Below are 16,870 nucleotides of genomic sequence, written 5' to 3' on the forward strand. Positions count from 1 at the left end.
ATCAGCCACGATCATTCTCATCTGTGTTTCTTTGTCTCTTCCACTAGAATGTCGGCGCCTCAAGAGTAGGGCTTGTTCACTGCTGTGTCCCTCAGGTCTGGCAGAGTAGCCAGCCCCTGGCAGCCACTGGATGTACCCTGGGTACACTAAGGAGGGGTGGGGGCATGGTCTGCCCAGGTACAGTCAATCGTGGGTAGAAAAGTCGAACAACAATAACAAAACTCATCTGTCTGCTTTTTATTATCACCATGTGACAGCAATTCTATATAAACAACAGTGATAAACCACTCCCACCTACCCCTCTCTTGATTTGCCATTGCAATACATATTTGTTGGACGAGTTCCCAATTGGAATAAGTGTCTTTAACAGCCCTAGCAGCATATTGGAGTTGGTGTCGGGATTCTATGAACAATTTTAGTAGAGTGCAAATGGAAGAGATGTAAACCAAAGCCCGTTACCTAGGTCCCAGCCAGGACTTTGAATGGCGAACTGAGCCCTCAGGTGCTGCCACTAACTCACGTTCCACTCCTCACAGTCAGGCCCCTCTTGCTGGCCTCTGTCTTCTGTGGCTCTGGCAGCTCAGGCTGCGAGAGCTTCTGGCCTGAGTCACAAGCCCTAGATGCTGCTTCTTGCCCAGTATTCTAGGTCAAGACCAGGACAGACTTATGACTAGACATTTGTCTACCTTTCTCTCTTTCTCCCTCTCTATCCTTGCCTACAGCTCCCCCGTTAAAGCTTTCATTTCTTTGACTCTAAAAGAGAGCCTAAAGGAGGTTAGGGACAGGGGAGGTGAGCAGAGGGCCTCCCTTACCTTGTTGTCAGCCAACCGCCTAGACCAAAGTGGCTTGATTATAGAAAACAGAGAGCAAAGTCATGGGGCTGGGCCCAGGCCACCTGCTGTGCCCAGTTCTGAGGGTGTAAGAGGCGCTAAGTCTCTGAGAGGAGGGAGGGGGTGTGTGGCAAAGCCTTATCTGGCTGATGACAGCTTGGCCTCAGCCTGGCTGGCCTGCCGGCTTTAGGGCTGCCCTGAGAGTTGGCCACGGCAAAGGACCCTCTACTCTGGAGTGCCTTAGGATACTGTTCTCAAGGTGGCAGTGACACCTGGTGGCCAGTGGTGGCCAAAGCCTCTAGGCTATTTACCTACAGAACCTCCTCCCTGTAGGCCTGCTCTCCCCTCTCCATCACACTCACCGATCCTGGGCTCTGTCGTCTGGGATCTGAGCTGGGCCTTACATCCTGGGGCTCTGGAGAGGTGCTACTCCTGAGACTCCCGGGAACCAGGGAGAGAACTGCAGGTGGACAGAGCTTTCAGGTCATGCCTGCAGAGGTGGTGTCCTAGGGCTCTTCTTCATGTGGCTAGTCTGTTTTCATTTCCCATTACATGGTTCCCTTTTTATTTTCCTGTAAAATCTTCCAGAGCCAAAGGGCTGAATTGCTAATGAAGGGATTTCGGACACCATGGGCTTTCTATTTGGCTATGGGTTAGACCCATGAGGAGTGATTCTAAGATTCAGCCTTTGGAGACATTAATACACATACTGTGTCCAGGAGGAAGATGAGGCTCCTCCCCGATCTTGAGCGGATCAGAGCACACCTCCCATGTTGCTTCCAGTCTGAGGGTCACAGCATAACAAGGACGAACTCTAACTGGACGGTGCTCGGAAGAGAGAGACCTAGAGGTTGGGGCATTTGGCAGATCTGTTCTATGAGTAAAAGTTAAAGGGACTGCCGTGAAGCAGCAGTAGTCTCAAGGAGCCCATGACTCAGTATCTTCAGCTCTCCAACAGCTGTCAGGGGGCAGAACTGGTGCCAAAGGCAAACCTACTGGAAGACGTGAGTAAAGTCTCTGATGCTAAGAGAGGAAATGGCTGCTCGGGAAAGCGGTATGTGGCTGCCACGTCACTGCTGATTTCCAAGCCACTTGTCAGGCACATTGTGAAAGGCTGGGCTGGGGGCTAGGGCTGTTGGAACAGGCAACTTTTAAAAATCTCCTTCCAGATCTAAGATGCTGTGATCCAGGCCGTGTGCTAGCCACAGAACTGGGAAAGGCAGTGATGAGTGTTCCGAATTGAAGGACTGAGGCCTGATAACCTCTGGCCTCTGCCGGGGCATTATGCAAGTCCTTTTTCACTGGCTCTCTGGTCTAAAGAGATACTCAAAAACCTTTCCAGCCAGGTCTTTCTAGCTACAGAGGGCTCATAAAGATGAAGTCTCTTGAGTACAAGGAGACCAAGATTGAGAAGAGGTTTCAATGGAGTCTAAAGGGCCATGCAGTTAAGGAGGAAACACAACTCAGATCCCAAACACGGGACTATAAGAGGGCTTCATTCAGTTCAGAAGAAGTAAATTTCAAAGAAAGGCCTTCCTGCTTCCCACAGCTGGACTGCTTTAGGGAATTTGTTCCCCTGTGAGTATAAGCTGAAAATGTGAGATTTGAGGCAGGTTCAGATAAAGTCAGTAGTGACCAGGTCCCTTAACAGACTATTCAGGGAAACTGACTATTTTGGGGCTGTCATAACTTTTAAGGGACATCTTTAATCACTTGTAGCTGACATTCTGACCTGGGGTGACCTGGCCCTCTGGGTCCCCACAGGTCTCATGGACCGCCCCACAGGACATTTCTTGTGTCGTTAGGGAATCACTGATTATGGGAGGGCTCCAATCCGATGAGCTCTGCCCTTGGAGCAGCAATTCCCCGCACAAAAGGAGGAGGAGCTCATCCTTGGGTGCCTTTTATACCCTTTCAGAAGAAGGCAGTTGGGCACTGGGGACTGCAGGAGTGATCCCAGAAAGGTCCCAAGGTGCCTGAAAACATACTGTCCCCTTTGCTCTGGCTGAACCTACAGCCTCCCGACCACATTCCTTCCTGCTGCCTCATTCCCCCTGGGGTCCTGGACCGGGGGAGTGGGGCCTGGGGAGCTGATCAGAATAGCTCTGTGGCGTGTCCGGCGAGGCGCTTGGCCTGGCCTCTTTCCTGGGGCCAGACCCTGAGACCCTTTCTCAATTTCCTGTCTCAGATATGCTGAGCAAGCACAGGCTTTCCTCCATGGTGGGGCAGCTGGACTCAGGCCAGCAACTCTCAAGAGTTGAGTCAATGTCTTTCCTTCCTCAGCTTTCCAGCCTGCTGGGACCTCAGATAGGAGCTCCTCTCTCCCAGCTTGTCTGCTGAAAGCCACAGGATGGCAAATTAAAGGTGTCTTTGGCAAAACCCCACAAACTCTCAACCATGGACTTGGTTTCTCGCCCAGACCCGTGATTTCCTTTCCAGTCAGCTCAAGAGCTGACATTTACTGCTTTTGAAGTGACTTTTCTGCATCTTCAGGGACCTCGCTGGAACAAGTCAGTGATATACAGAGGGCATGGCATAGCTTAGCCCAGAGTCCACACCCTACCCCGCCCACCCTAAACTACTGTGCACCAGGTGACAGGAAACCACCCAACAATATCTTCTCCACTGATGCATGAAATCCTACCATTAAAGCGTCATTCCTTTGGACTGATATTTATTATTATTCAAATAATAGTAATGATGCTCATATCATTACTTTACCTGGCACTTTATGACTTACAAAGCACAGCCATTATTTTGAGCCTCACAACCTTTACGTGAGACGGTTTGAGCTGGTATTTCTGACTCTGTTTTACATATCAGCAAAGAGAATGTCAATGATTTGTCCAAGGTCACACAGCTTATACGCAGGAAAGCTGGATCTTCTGGTCCCCAGTTCCAAGAACGCTCTGCAGCAACCTGCACTGTGCCCTTTTGATGCTCCACCAGAGCATACGGATGGTAAGAATGGAGAGAGCTGGCCCTTGTGCTGCGTGGGGGGAAACCCTCGCCCTCCTCCTCATACAGCCCCGCGCTGCACCTCCCAACCTGGAGGCACCCGTGCTTCACCAGCTCTCTCCTGCTCTCCTCTCCCTGGCTTCCCTGGTCACTAAGGCCAGTGGCCTCAGCACAGCGGGACCCGAGCCCAGTCGGCTTGGATGGGGAGCCCCAGCACACTCTCCTGAAAGCCTGTGCCTGCAGGACACCTCCGGGGCTTCTTGCTGGGCTCCAGACTCCACAGCTAAGGAGGGCTTGTCTCATACCTCAGACACCTAAAGAACCGAAAAACGTAGGAAGGACTTAATGGAAGCCCAGAGCCAGAAGAGCCTGTAGAAGTCGCCTGCCTGCGACTGCACGAGCCCATCCACAGCATCTCTGACAGTTTGTCCAGGCCCTGCTTAAACACTAATGCCAGGAGGCTCACTACTACCCACACCAGCCCTTGACCTTGATCAGATTTACATTTGACTAACTTTGATCTTCTATTCAATCCTGGAGGCTTCCCCAGTTACCGCATTTAATCCTTAGACTTGCCTCATTTGGGAAACTGAGACTCAGAGATTAAGTAACTTGCCCAAAGTCCCATGAGGAAAGATGCCATTTCACACTTCTCACTATCCTGTCTGCTCCATGTACCCATTTTATTCCACTGGTGTCCACCTTAAAAAAGGTACCCAGCACTGATGATCGCAGTGCTCTCTTGTGAGGCTTCTCAGCCACAAGAGCAGCGGACCTGTGACCTCCCCTCGCTGGGACACTGATGCACCTCCAGCTGCATCACATTTTTGGCAGCAGCATTACAAGCTGACACCCTCTGAGCCTGTCGTCTTTCTCTAAGCCCAGGGTTGTTTGGGGGTTTTCCTTATGCCGCTCTAAGGCCATTTATTCTCCTTTTTTGTGTGCAGCTGGGCACAAGCATTGGCCCTCACATTCTTACCTGTTTGAGTCAACTCAGCTTCCTGAGGGAAATGCTGCAGCTCAATGTGGCCCTGAGTTCCTGCTGTGGGCTGGCTACAGGCCAGACTTTGGCAGTGACGCCAGAGTGGCCAGACTTCTGTGGAATGCGGCATCCCAGGCGGCTCTTGGTGACTGGAGACAGATTCCATGGTAGCCAAACCCCATAGGGAATAGGCCCCCAGCCCCAGCAGACAGAAGGCTTGTAGGCAGGGCCAGAGAGTCTCAGCCTGGCAAGGGACAGTCCTGGGGGACTCTCCTGGCTCCCATAACCCCTGGGAAGTCTTCAGTCCACAAGCTCCAGGGGGCGGGAGCAGGAGAAGCTCCCTAGGCGCCAGACAAGGGTGGCCAAGGCACATTCCCAGGCTCCAGTGCAAAGGAAGTTTCTGGGAGCTCTCCCCATGAAGCTTTTGGAAGGGAACTTTTGGGCTCGGTTCATCCTTGGGTGTCTCGTTTGTGTATTTCTGAGGCTGAGGAGAGCCAGGACCAGGCTTCATGGTATGACTACCCCTATCAGCTCATGCTGTGAGTTTCCCCATCAGCACTTAATCTGTGGGATTTTTAAAGTTTTCCCTGGACTCATAGGTTCTCAGAGTTGGAAGATAAACTGTAGTGTTCATCTAATCTATCTCTTATTCAATAAAGGTACATTCCCTACTGTATCTTTGTCAGGCAATTCTCTAGCCTCTGCACGAGCATAGCCATCTCCCAAGACAGCCTCTCCCACTGTTTTTACTATAGGAAGTTCTTCCTGTAAGTGAAAGTCTACCTTTTGGAGCTTTTGCCCACTGGCCCTTCTTCTGCCCTTGTGCCCTATGGTCTTCCATAACCGTCTCTGAAAATAACAGTTCTCTGGGAGGAGAGCATCTTAAGCTGCTCTTGATCAATGTCTGAGGTGAATCATTGGCAGCTGTCAGTGGTACAAGGTGAGGCCTGGGGAAGGGGACTGGCAAGTGCCCCTAGTGGCTCCACAAACTGTATAAGGGGGTATTCCATTATGAGAGTGAGACCTAAGAAGCAACAAAGCTTCAGAGGAAAAGGCCCCGTCAGCATCACCATTACCATCATCTGTCGTATCTTTTGTAGCACCTGCCAGGAACAGGTACTTATAGATATCTCAATAGATGTCTCGATAGATAGGTAGGTAGGTAGGTAGGTAGATAAATAGGCAACCTCACTTTTTATCATAGAAACCATTTGAAGAAAGGCAGGTGCAGGGGGGAAAATGACTTGCCCGATGTCACAAAGCTAGTAAGTGGGAGATTTAGATTTAACCCACCGTCTTCCTAACCCCAAAGCCCAAATTCCTCAGTCACTCTGCTACCCAATCTTAAAGACTTACTATTGGAGACCCAACAGCAGTGTGTGTGTGTGTGTGTGTGTGTGTGTGTGTGTGTGTGTGTGTGTGTGTGTTGGGTGGGGTTGACACCCAGCTTGGGTAAAAAGGCAGCCCTGGTATCCTGTGCGCCCATTACCAAACACCATCCTGCAGACTTCTCTTCCAGTTGGCAGCCAGGCCAAGAGAAAGAAGAGCTCACAATGGGAAAGAACTCTTGGAACTTAAGTATCCCTACCATGACTGGATTACTCAGGCTTGATGTAAGAAAAGGAAACAATTTCTGCTTCTTCGAGACTTGTTTTGACTTTCCCTTCTGCACCTAATATGCAGGCACATGTAGCAGGCCTCATGTTTAATTCGCTAACCTGAGCATTTTCAGAGCTGCTAATCAGAGTCGATATCAGATACAGTGTGGTTTAACATCTATGGTTTAACAACGTTTTTCTCATAAAAGACTTATTTATACTCTACTCCGTTTTGGACTTCACTGTTGTTGCACGGTCATTTATCTAATAAGCATTTATGAAAGACCTCTTATGTGCTCAGTCCTGTGCTTGATGACATTGGTAAAATGGCGATAGTCTTAAATTTTTCCAAAATACTCCCAATTTTAAGTATTTTTACCTTTTTAATAAATAGTTACCATATCAGACCATATATCCCAACTTTTCTTTGGAAAAAAATGGGCACTGTAATTGTTAGGAATTCATGAGAAGATGAAGACTCACAGCGCATGCCCTCAAGGATCTGGCAACCGCCCTAGAAGCATCATCCCAGTCTTCAGGATAACCAGACAGTCTATTAAGTGCTATTATAGGATTTCAGAGAGGAGATCAGAATTGAAAGGGGCAATTAGAGGAGAGATTTCATGGATGAGGTAGAATTTGACTTAGACCTCCAGGATATGTTGGGTTGGATTGGTAGAAAAGGAGAAAAGGTATTTCTGGAGGGTACTTAGCATAAACATTGGAGTGGCCTAGACTAGAGAATAAACAGTAAAGGGTCAGGTAAGTTTAGAACATGAGGGGGAGAGGCTAGAAGGGCCAGTCCAGCCATGCTGAAGCAAGTTTCTGGTGTCAGCCTGAAGAATGTGGACGTCATCCAGTGGGCAATGGGAAGAGAAGGTCAAACTGCCTGGGCTCACATGCCAGTTGCCTCTGTATGACCCTGGGCAAATTACCTGCTTAGTTGGCCCTCAGTTTCCTTATCTAAAAATTAGGGATGTTGATACCTCGTAGAGCTGTTGTGAGGTTTAAGGGAAGTACTGCATAAAGTTGTCCATCATGTTACCCAGCACTATATAGTGTTAGCTATAAATTATTTAGAGCAGTAAACTGATACAGTTAGAGAAGGGGTTTAAGAGAATAATAGGTATCCAGAACATCGATTGGAGAAGAGACTAAAGATTTGAGAGACTATTCTAGTAGTCTAAACAGGAAATGATACAGGCCTGACCAGAGCTGGTCAAGAAGAGATGGCGAATCTTAGATGCCAAGAAGGAAAAACTGATGGGTCTCGATTGCTGACTGGATGGTGTGGGCTCTAGCTGTCTTATTGGGTGTGAGTGTTTCATTGCTGGGGTTCAGACCCACCTCGTGGATCCCATGAAAGTCCTTGGAAGAAAGGAAAGGAAGTGTGGGTGTTCTTGCTGTGATCTGTGAGAGGTCGGGATTGTAGACGGAATGGGCACCCTCTGATGCAGTGGAACCAAGGACATTTCAAAGGCCCCCTGCCTCCTCCTATCTGAAATCCTCTTGGTAGAACAATTTTAGGCAGTGCTGTCATTAACAGACCATAATACTGGAGAGGGTAGCACTTCTGCTCTCCCGGTAGTGGAGCTGAAAAAGGGCCTGAAGGCCAGATCGGAGGCCCATGGGAATGGGGAACAGTTTTAATGTGGGAGTAGGGCTGGGGGGGCCTGTCACAAGGGAGAGGAGCAGTGAAAGAGGAAGTGGGGTGTGCTGAAGACACGCTGAGCCTCTCACAGCCTTGCCTCCGAATCTCCCTCTTTGACATCACCATCTGCACACTCGGCAGCCCCCAGGCTTCACAGAGCGTTTCCCCCTTGCCAAATTCAAGCTCCAAATGCTCACTGCCTTTGGTACAAATGTTAGACAAACTGAAGTCACGTGCATCTTTGATCCTGTCGGGGCATAATCAGAATCACAGCTGGGAGGAGAGGAAGCCTGGGAGTAGAGCCATGTTGTTGGGTAAAATGCAATTATGCTGTTTGAGAGGGAAAAACAGCTTGGCCTTGAGCACTTTTACAAACATTAACATCTTACTCCTTCCCTCTGCTTAAGGAGGGTCCTGGGAAACAAAAGACTGCCCCCTCTTTCAAGTCCCTCCCTGTGGGAGTTCCAGCCCAGCCCAAAGAGTGGCTCTGACCCCTGAGTCAGCCCCAGAGCTGATCCCACCCCAGGGTTAACTCCACAGGAGAAGTGAGCCAAGGCTAGGCTAATCACCTGGTGCAGCCCCCGCTGGCACTCCAGCCACTCTCTCGGGAGTTAGGTGTTGATCCTTCCTCAGGAAGCTGGGCCTGTGAGTACCAGGGGAGCTGGACCTTGGGCAGCCCCCAGAGAAGAAACCAGATGCTGTTGGAAGTCTCAAAGCTTCTAGAAAGAGTGTCTACAAGGGAGTGAAATGAAAAGAGGGTAAGGAGGTGTCAGACACTCCTGTCAGAGTGGCTCTGAGCCCCAGACTGCGTACACTTCGGCCCCGGCAATGACCCAGAGGCTGAGAATCCCTTTAAGGCGTTTCCGGAACAGCAGAAACCCCTGGGCCAGATCCTGCTGGATCCCACCGGATCCCTCTGCAGCCATGCCACAGAGCCACAGGGTTTCTCTTTGGAATCTGCTTGGAGTTTTGTTTTTATCTCTTTTGCATTTTTGTCTTCCAGAGTGGAACACTTAAGGATCCGGACTCGAGCAAGACCCCACCTCAGCGGCCAGCCCCCCAAGGTTGTTTACAGTATATTCTCGACTGTAATGGCATTGCAGTAGGGCCAAAACAAGTCCAAGCTTCTTAAAGCGATTGGTAGTTAATTTTTCAAAGCAGAAATTTTAAGCCAAAAACAAACAAGGAAAGAAAGGAAAGCGGGGAGGGGAGCAACAGACCCTCCCATTGGTGCCATTTCTGCGTTTTTTCAAGGCTGACTGGACTGTGTTTTTCCTATGCAGTGTCAGCGCCTCTGTCTGGTTGTCTACCTGTTCCTGTTCGTGCTTGTAACGCTCACTTATGTTTCTCTGTATACCTTGTGACTCCAGGGCTGTTTGTCAACAGTGTACAAAAGAATTGTGCCTCTCCCAAGTTCAGTGTGACTAGCTTCTGGGTGGTTTGATAGTATATTTTAATTACATAATGTGGGGTGAAATAGGACTGGGGGGGGGTGGACAGGGGAGAAACAAAGACCACAAAAATAAAACCCAACTCCCCTCCTTCTCCCCCCAGACTCAGATAAACCGCCCCCCACCCCCTGCTTACCTCCATGAGTGTGCTTGGGATCTTCAATGAACTGTGCTTTTTGCTTCCTTTCTGCATGACTAGGGTAAATAGATAGAAGTTTAAGAGATTTTCGAGGTCTAATTTCCGTAGCTTCATCCGTTGAATCTGAAGGCATCCATCTTTTTCTCCATTTGCTAAAATTTGGTGCATTTGAGTTTATGTGAATAGGCTGGCCGTGCCTGTAGAGCTCTTGTGTTTTTAGTGATGACATGAAATATAAAGAATAAGCTATTTCCAGGAATGTGTTCTGTATTTGACATTCCAGTGTACCCTTCGTTTTATTATTAACTAATTAGCTATGAGATTAGACAAAAAAAAAAAAAAAAAAAAAATGGGGCCGCTGATGTGCAATATCAAAGTGAACTTGTGAGTACTTTCCCTGTGTTCATCTTAGTCCCTCTAAGTTGTTTCTACTTTGCCGTTTCTGAATTGGCCATCTGTGCGCTTCTGTGGAACTGAGGCTGCTTCGTTTTCCCCAAAGCTTACTGTATACAGAGATGATTCTTTAGCAATTTGGGACATAGAATGCAGGGAGCTACTGAAAGTCTGGGAAGGATTCAACCATTCTTCTCTTGGCCTCTCCTGAGGCATCACGACACGGGAGCGAATCGAAACTGTCCCGTTTCCCTCGAGTGGGTACACTGCCTCCAGAACTCTGAGGTGGGCACCTGCTTTAGTTGTCAGCTGTTCCAAAAGCCCTCCAGAGTCCAGAGAATGAAGAGCTTTATCTTTCCTGAGAGGGACTGTCTCAGATTTTAGCTTGTGTGTTTGGGGCTGTGGTTCCACAGCGGTGGCTCTTAAAGAGCCCTCACCCGTTTGTCCTCTTTCCTCCGACATGCAGCTCCTGGGCAGGGATGAGGCAGTTACCAGACCAGGCCTCGGGTCAGTGCCTCATCTTGCCGTGTCCTGGCCAGGCCAGGATCGGGCACCAAGTGGCCTCCTCTAGCACCATGGGCTGTGGGAGTTCACGCCAGCAGTTTGCCTTTTAGAAGAAGTGCTTCTAGCTCTACTTTTGCATTCCCTCCCACTTCTGTACTGACATGTCACCTCTGTGGATTGCCAGGTTTGAGGAATAACTGGTGTTGGTGGTGTGTTACATGATTTCTGTGTCAAGGGGCACGTGCCCTGGTTTCTGTCTTGATTGCTGGCAAATTCTGAGCTACAGGGAAATGCACTGAGTGTGAATGTTCTTGTCCGCGATTCCTCCCTTAGACGATGTAGATGCCGATGGTAGTCGGTCTGTTGTAAATATATACATATATATGCAGTTAAGCACTTCCAGGTGGGTTGCATAAGAATCAGGTCCTTAAATACCTCCCAATCTGATGAAATGATAGAAAGGAATAAAGAAACATTTCCCAGAATGGAGGAATACATTTTATTTTTTTAATTTATTTTTGTCCAAGCGGTGAGCTGACGGTGGTGTTGCTTCTTTGCATGTGATCAGTGTGAACATTCAGGTGCTTTTCATGTGACATTTGTGAGCCACAAATACGAAGTTGCCGTTTGAATTTAGTCAGGCTCCAGGGTGGTGTCAGCCACGGTCTGTCAGGTGAGGGAGAAAGGGACTAGGGCTCCCTCCCAGTGCCAAACACAAGCAGACAGCACACCCTGACTGTCCTGTGCCCTCAGGCAGCATGCTAAGGACAACTCTGTGGCCTGGGCATCCGTGTCACAGTATAGGATTGCCGTTCAGGTGTTTTGTACCCATTTCTTTTCTGATGTTGTCGCCTTTTTTTGTACCAATCCAGCTGGGAGAACCTCAGCCAATGCTGGAAGTGTGATTGAAGTACCTCTCTTTTGTGACTCTTGTACAGCTTAATGTGCAATAAAGGAAAAGTTATATCTGTCTTCAGTGTTAAGTTGTAAAGTTTCTGGCTATTCAAGCATCTCTGTACAGTTGGGAAAGCACTCAGGTTTCTGGTACAAGAAGCTGAGCTATCAACGAGCAGTACTTTACAAGAAAATGCAGATACAAATGATGTCAAACTTTGGAAAAGACAAAAACTGGTTAATATGAAATGCTCTGCTAATCTATCATCTTCACTAGTTATCTGATTTGAACTTAGAACTTCTTCAACATGCAAAATTCCATTAATTTACTTATTTCCTTATTTATGTGTAACTCACCCTGGTATTAATTGGTCATTGATGATAAAGTGGAGTCCATGCCGTGCAGAGGGGAAACTGGCTTACAATCATGGATGTACTATGGTATAGACATACAGTTCTGCCTCTCCAGAGGGTACAGGTGTCCTGGCGTTTCTAGAAAACTAAGTTACAGTACAACTCTTAGCTGTCATTGAGTTTCTGTAAGCCCACTCCTCCCAGTGGGCACGTGAACGTGGACTCTGGGATTGAGACTGAGAAATGAGATCTCCAGGTCACCAGATGGTTTTCTGTCTCATGCTGGGAGAAGGGGATCCTGGTCCTTTTGGGGGGGCCTCTTCTTTGCCAAATGGTGCTCACAACATCTCCAGGGAGAGAATGGGACTTGGATTTCTGGAGGATTTCACCACATACACCTGGGAGGGACTGGAGCCCCTGAGGATGGTACTAAGAGGCAACTGGACATGAAAGGTCCTAGTCATGGGCATGAGTTAATGCTGAAAGGAAGCCCTGCTGGGGGTACGGCAATCAGACATGCAGGCGTGGAGCGGGACAGACTAAGGCCAACTCCAAAAAAACAATGTAAGTCAGTGATCATCGATGATCATAAGGCACAGAATACTTTTTGAAGAACTTTCTTGTCCATTGTCATCTTTGCAACACTACTATCTTGAAAGATAACTAAGACTAGGTCTTAATTTTTAACAGTTTTATGGTTGTAAACACCGAGGTCCAGAGAAGTTTGCTGACTTGCTCAGGGAGTTGCTGATAGACTATGTCTTGGGTTTTCTGACCCCCAGACCAGGGCTCTTTCCAGTGCCCTGTACCGTGTCTGCCGTGTGGAACTTGAGACCTCCTAGTACACCGTGGGCCAGGTTGGCCTGTACCTGAGGAACCTCTGGGGGAGAGGGGTGGTCCCTGTGGTCTGGGGGCCTTCCGTAAGAGAGCTCACCTCTGATGGGGGCCGCTCATCCCATGGTTTCTCCCCCGTGCTCTGCCCTCTGTTGTGACTGAGTCGCTGTGAGTCTGAGGAGGAGCTGGTAGTGGCAATGTCTGAGGGTAGCCAGGGACCCGCTCTGGAGCCCTTCAGAGCCTCGGGTGGCTTCTTGCCATAGAGCTTATCCTTTGGTAATTAAATAACCACACCCTTTGAGACGTAGATTCTAATAAGGAAACCCTCTGATATGGTTAAATTATGAAGTTTTTCTTGTACTGAACCTAGGGGGCCCTGGGCAACCCCAAGGAATGCAACCCCCAGGCGAGGTGCTGCGTCCACGCCGGCTCCCCCCTGGACCATCACTGCCACCTTCCTCTTCTTCCTCCTCCTCCTCCTCTTCCTCCTTCTCGGCTCCTCAGCGGCCGGGCGGCCCCACCACCCACGGAGATGCACCCTCCAGCAGCAGCTCCCTGGCAGAGGTCCAGCCACCCCCGGCTGCTCCACCACAGAAGCCCCAGCCTCACCCACAGCTCAAGTAAGAGACGACTCAGCAGCACCTTCCCCTCCCCTCTTCCTGCCCCTCCTCTCAGGCCTTGGGCTCCAGAGCTGCTAGGAAGCACCTTCAATCAGACCTCCTCCTAAAGATATTTTTGTGGGGTTTTTTGGGGGTTTGGGTTTTGGTGGGTTTTTTTGTGGGGGGCATGGTTGGGTTGATTGGGGAGGGCAAGAAAGAGGGAAGTGAAAGTCTTAAGGTCTAGCTAGAAGCTCAAACCCTCCCCTTTCTTCCTGGGGAGTGGCAGTAAGGCAGTTACTACCCCCCTCCCATTCTTGTACGCGCTTAGGGTTTGCGTTGTTTTTTTTTTTTTAATCCTCTCTCCCACTCTTTTTTCCATTCCTTTTCTCTGTGTGTATATGTGTCTTTCTCTTTCTTAAAAAAAAAAAAAAAAAAAAAAAAATTTAATTCTCTTTTCTGCCTCTGACTCACAGTTTAGGGTGTGCCAATCAGCAAGGCTGCCCAGAAGGAAAAGGGGGAAGTAGTTAAATCCATTTCAACTTTTTACCTTCAACTTTGTCAGAAGGAGGTTGGTTTCTGGTGTGGTCATCAGAGGAGAGGTCCATATAGAGACCCTGAGGAACTCCATCCTCTTGGGTTCCCTCATCCCCAACAGTAACCCTAGAGACCCGTGTCACACTATCCTGCCTCAGAGGGCAGAACTGAGGGCCCCTAGGAAACAGTACAGCTGCACCTGGGTGCTCAGCTCCACCCTCCCCCAGAACCAGAGACGGCTCTCTTCAAGGTCCCCAACCACACACCTCTGTCGTGACTGTCAGCACGGACAGCTGCAGCCTGGGTATTGGAAGCGTTCCGTGAGTGCATCTCAGTAAAGAGATGAAACTCTCAGGGACAGAGAACAGGGAGCTGTGGAGTTTGGGGCTCAAATGAGCCACTCAGAGATCATCTCTAGTCACTGCACAGATGAGAAAACGCTGCTGAGAGAGATCTGATTTTGTCAAAGCCCTTCTGCTAGTTAGCGGCAGAGCCGGGATGAGGGCTCGGGTGGTCCGGGTGACCACCTTCTCTGGGTCTTCCAGTCCTGCATGATGGGAGGGCCGTCCCCCGGCCTTGCTCCGCAGCTCTGGCCAAGGGTACGTTTCATGTCTCGCCTGCCTCACAACCTCCCCTCAACCCAGTCGTTTTCTGCAGCTGACTTTTTAATCTCGCCTACCTTCTCTTGAGCCAACTCTGGCCCCAGTCTGAGGACAGATCTGTGGGCTGTCACTGCCTTTGGGCTGAAGCTGTTGAATCGAGCCAGCCTCTGATGACAAGCGGGAGGCTTGTACCTGTGCCCTCGGCCTGTGCATGCCGAGGAGTCCCCACTCCCAGAGGCCAGCATGTTGGGGCTCATCCCAGGCCCAGTGAAAGGCAGGGCACCTGTTCAGCCACTGCGGGAGAAGAGACAGGCTCATGCCCATGCAGAAGGGAGTTTCTGGGGCTGTGTCCAAGTTCAGGGGAGGGCTGGGAGAGCTGAGATACCAGGAGAGGAGTTCTGGAGCCAGGAACCAGCAGGAAGGAGACAAGCAGAAGTCAAGAAGGAGAGAAGACGGCCATGGAGACGCCAGACCACGTGTCCTCTCCTGCAGTGTTGGGCCTGGCCTCCCCTCCACCTTCTTGCCTTCATGGTTTTTCTCTCTGACTCACTAGTGTCTCAAGGGAAAAATTGGTCCCTAAAATGTGTGCAGTTTGGGGTTTTTCATTAGAAAACTACCCAGTAACCTTGTGTAGGCCTGATGTGTATCTCTGTTGCCCCTGGACACGCTGAAACTCACAGACCTCACATTAGGCTCCTCTGAGGAAGGCTGCCAGGGCGATTACGCCCATTGTAAGGACGGTAAATAGAGTTGTTAGAGTTCGTGCCAAGACAAAAGGTTCTTTTGGAATCAGAGAAAAAAGCAAAAAAGAAAGAGCTGAAAAGGCCTAGAGATCATTTTACCAGACATCTACATAACACAATTAAGAAACGAAACAAGAAACCGAGTCTCAGAGAGGCACGTGGCTTCCTAAGGTCAAGAGTGAGTGAGAGGCGGGACCAAGACTTTGACCCAGGTCTTCCGACGCTGGCTCCACTACTGGACAGTTGATGAGAAAGAGAGCACAAGAGTCCACCGGCCCCTGGTTGCTACATTTCATCCAAGGGGAAGGGTGTGAGATTCCTGGATTAGTTCTCACCAAGTTGGGGCTCTGAAATTTAGCCTGTGGGCCCTTTCACATTAAGTAAAAGAAAGAGCCTTGAGCCACCCCTTCTTCCTCTTTCCCTTCTCCTTCCTTCTCTTCTCTCTTTCCCCCTTCTCCCTCTCTCCCACGCTGCCTCCATCCTTTCCTGTTTGAGCAGCACTGCAGGTGAAGAAAAGAGCACAGGGACCTCCCAGGGGCCGCTAGCATGCCCCACGCTGGCTTTCTCCTCTGTCACCCAGTCTCCCTGGGGTGGGAGTGGGCGTTCCGGTCGTGTATCCTCGTGTCACCGTCCTTCCCTGCCTCACTGGGAACACCACCCTCTCACGTTCTCTCTGGTTTTTATCTTCAAGCAAGTCGCAGTCCCTGACAAATGCCTTCAGCTTCCCTGAGTCCTCCTTCTTCCGGTCTTCAGCCAGTGAGGATGAAGCCAAGGCAGAGACCATCCGGAGCTTGAGGAAGTCCTTTGCCAGCCTCTTTTCAGATTAGCTCTCCAGACACACAGGGGCACCCGGCCCAACCGGGAAAGGCATCCAAGACGTTTGCCAACAACAGTCAGCCACACTTGGTGGTGATGTCCCATGACCTTGACGTGTGTGGCCCCCTCCTCTGCTCTGTTGTGCTCAGTGATGTGGTGCAGCTCAGGAAGGACCAGGTGAAGGTCTCAGAGCAGCCGCCTACCCAGTGAGGGGCACCTGATGTCAGAGAGGATAGAGCTGCTTTCCTGTAGTCGTGAGAGCTTCCTCTGAGATCCTCGTTCGCTGTGACTTTAGTGGCCTTATTGTGATAGTGCCATCATGTCTTATTCTTTCTTTGAAACCAGGATTCCCTTCACTGAGGACACCTGGTTGCTTAACCGAGCTCAGATGCAGTGCTAAGCATGCCCCCCTGTAGTCAGTGCTACCTGTTTGGGGAGAATATACTTACCCCAAAATAACTCTCGGCTCTAAGTGTTAGGGACTCACCCACACCTGGATCCCTTGCCACACCTGTTTAGCTGTTGAAAACACACCTGCCCAGCACAGATGATTCCTCAGTTGCTGTGGTAGTGAAGCACCTGTAGTCTGCTGACCGGAGAGATCAAGGACCTACAGTCCCCCTGCCACCTCCGGCACCGTTCTCCTGTGTGGGGCGCAGTGATCTTGAGCTCCTCCGAAACTGTGCTGTAGAGAATGCATGCCAGTATGCCAAGTTTTGTGTTCCTCTCCAAATAAATGTTAAGACCTTTGGTGTAATAAAAGCAGCAGCATTAACCAGCATCTGATTCAGCCATGAGGTCTCCCCTAGGCCACCCTTTTGACTGAGAGAGTGTACGTGAGCCATGCGCGTGTGTGTGCGCGTGAGTATAGGGAAGGGAAAAACCCAAGAGGGTGAAGCTGTTTGTGTCGGTGTGTGTGTGTGACTGTCTTTGCAAGTGGTTGAGAATACGGCTGTCCTGTAGATGCCCCCCAGGCTGCGCTTCCTGA

The 16,870-nt window shown here is 49.8% G+C and overlaps 1 protein-coding gene across 1 annotated transcript in view; it reads left to right on the plus strand.

Moving 5' to 3' along the window:
* SYN2 (synapsin II) overlaps positions 1-16,663 on the plus strand; it is a 170,635-nt gene extending 153,972 nt beyond the window's left edge. The window contains exons 11-13 of the mRNA XM_082415737.1: positions 9,023-9,083; positions 12,959-13,208; positions 15,758-16,663. Of these exons, the coding sequence (XP_082271863.1) occupies positions 9,023-9,083; positions 12,959-13,208; positions 15,758-15,893 (447 nt within the window). The 3' untranslated portion in view covers positions 15,894-16,663. The remainder of the gene's footprint in view (positions 1-9,022; positions 9,084-12,958; positions 13,209-15,757) is intronic.
* Positions 16,664-16,870: the final 207 nt, after the last annotated feature.

The sequence above is a fragment of the Balaenoptera physalus genome (assembly GCF_965194825.1).
Source record: "Balaenoptera physalus genome assembly, chromosome: 11".
NCBI classification, from domain to species: Eukaryota; Metazoa; Chordata; class Mammalia; order Artiodactyla; family Balaenopteridae; genus Balaenoptera; species Balaenoptera physalus.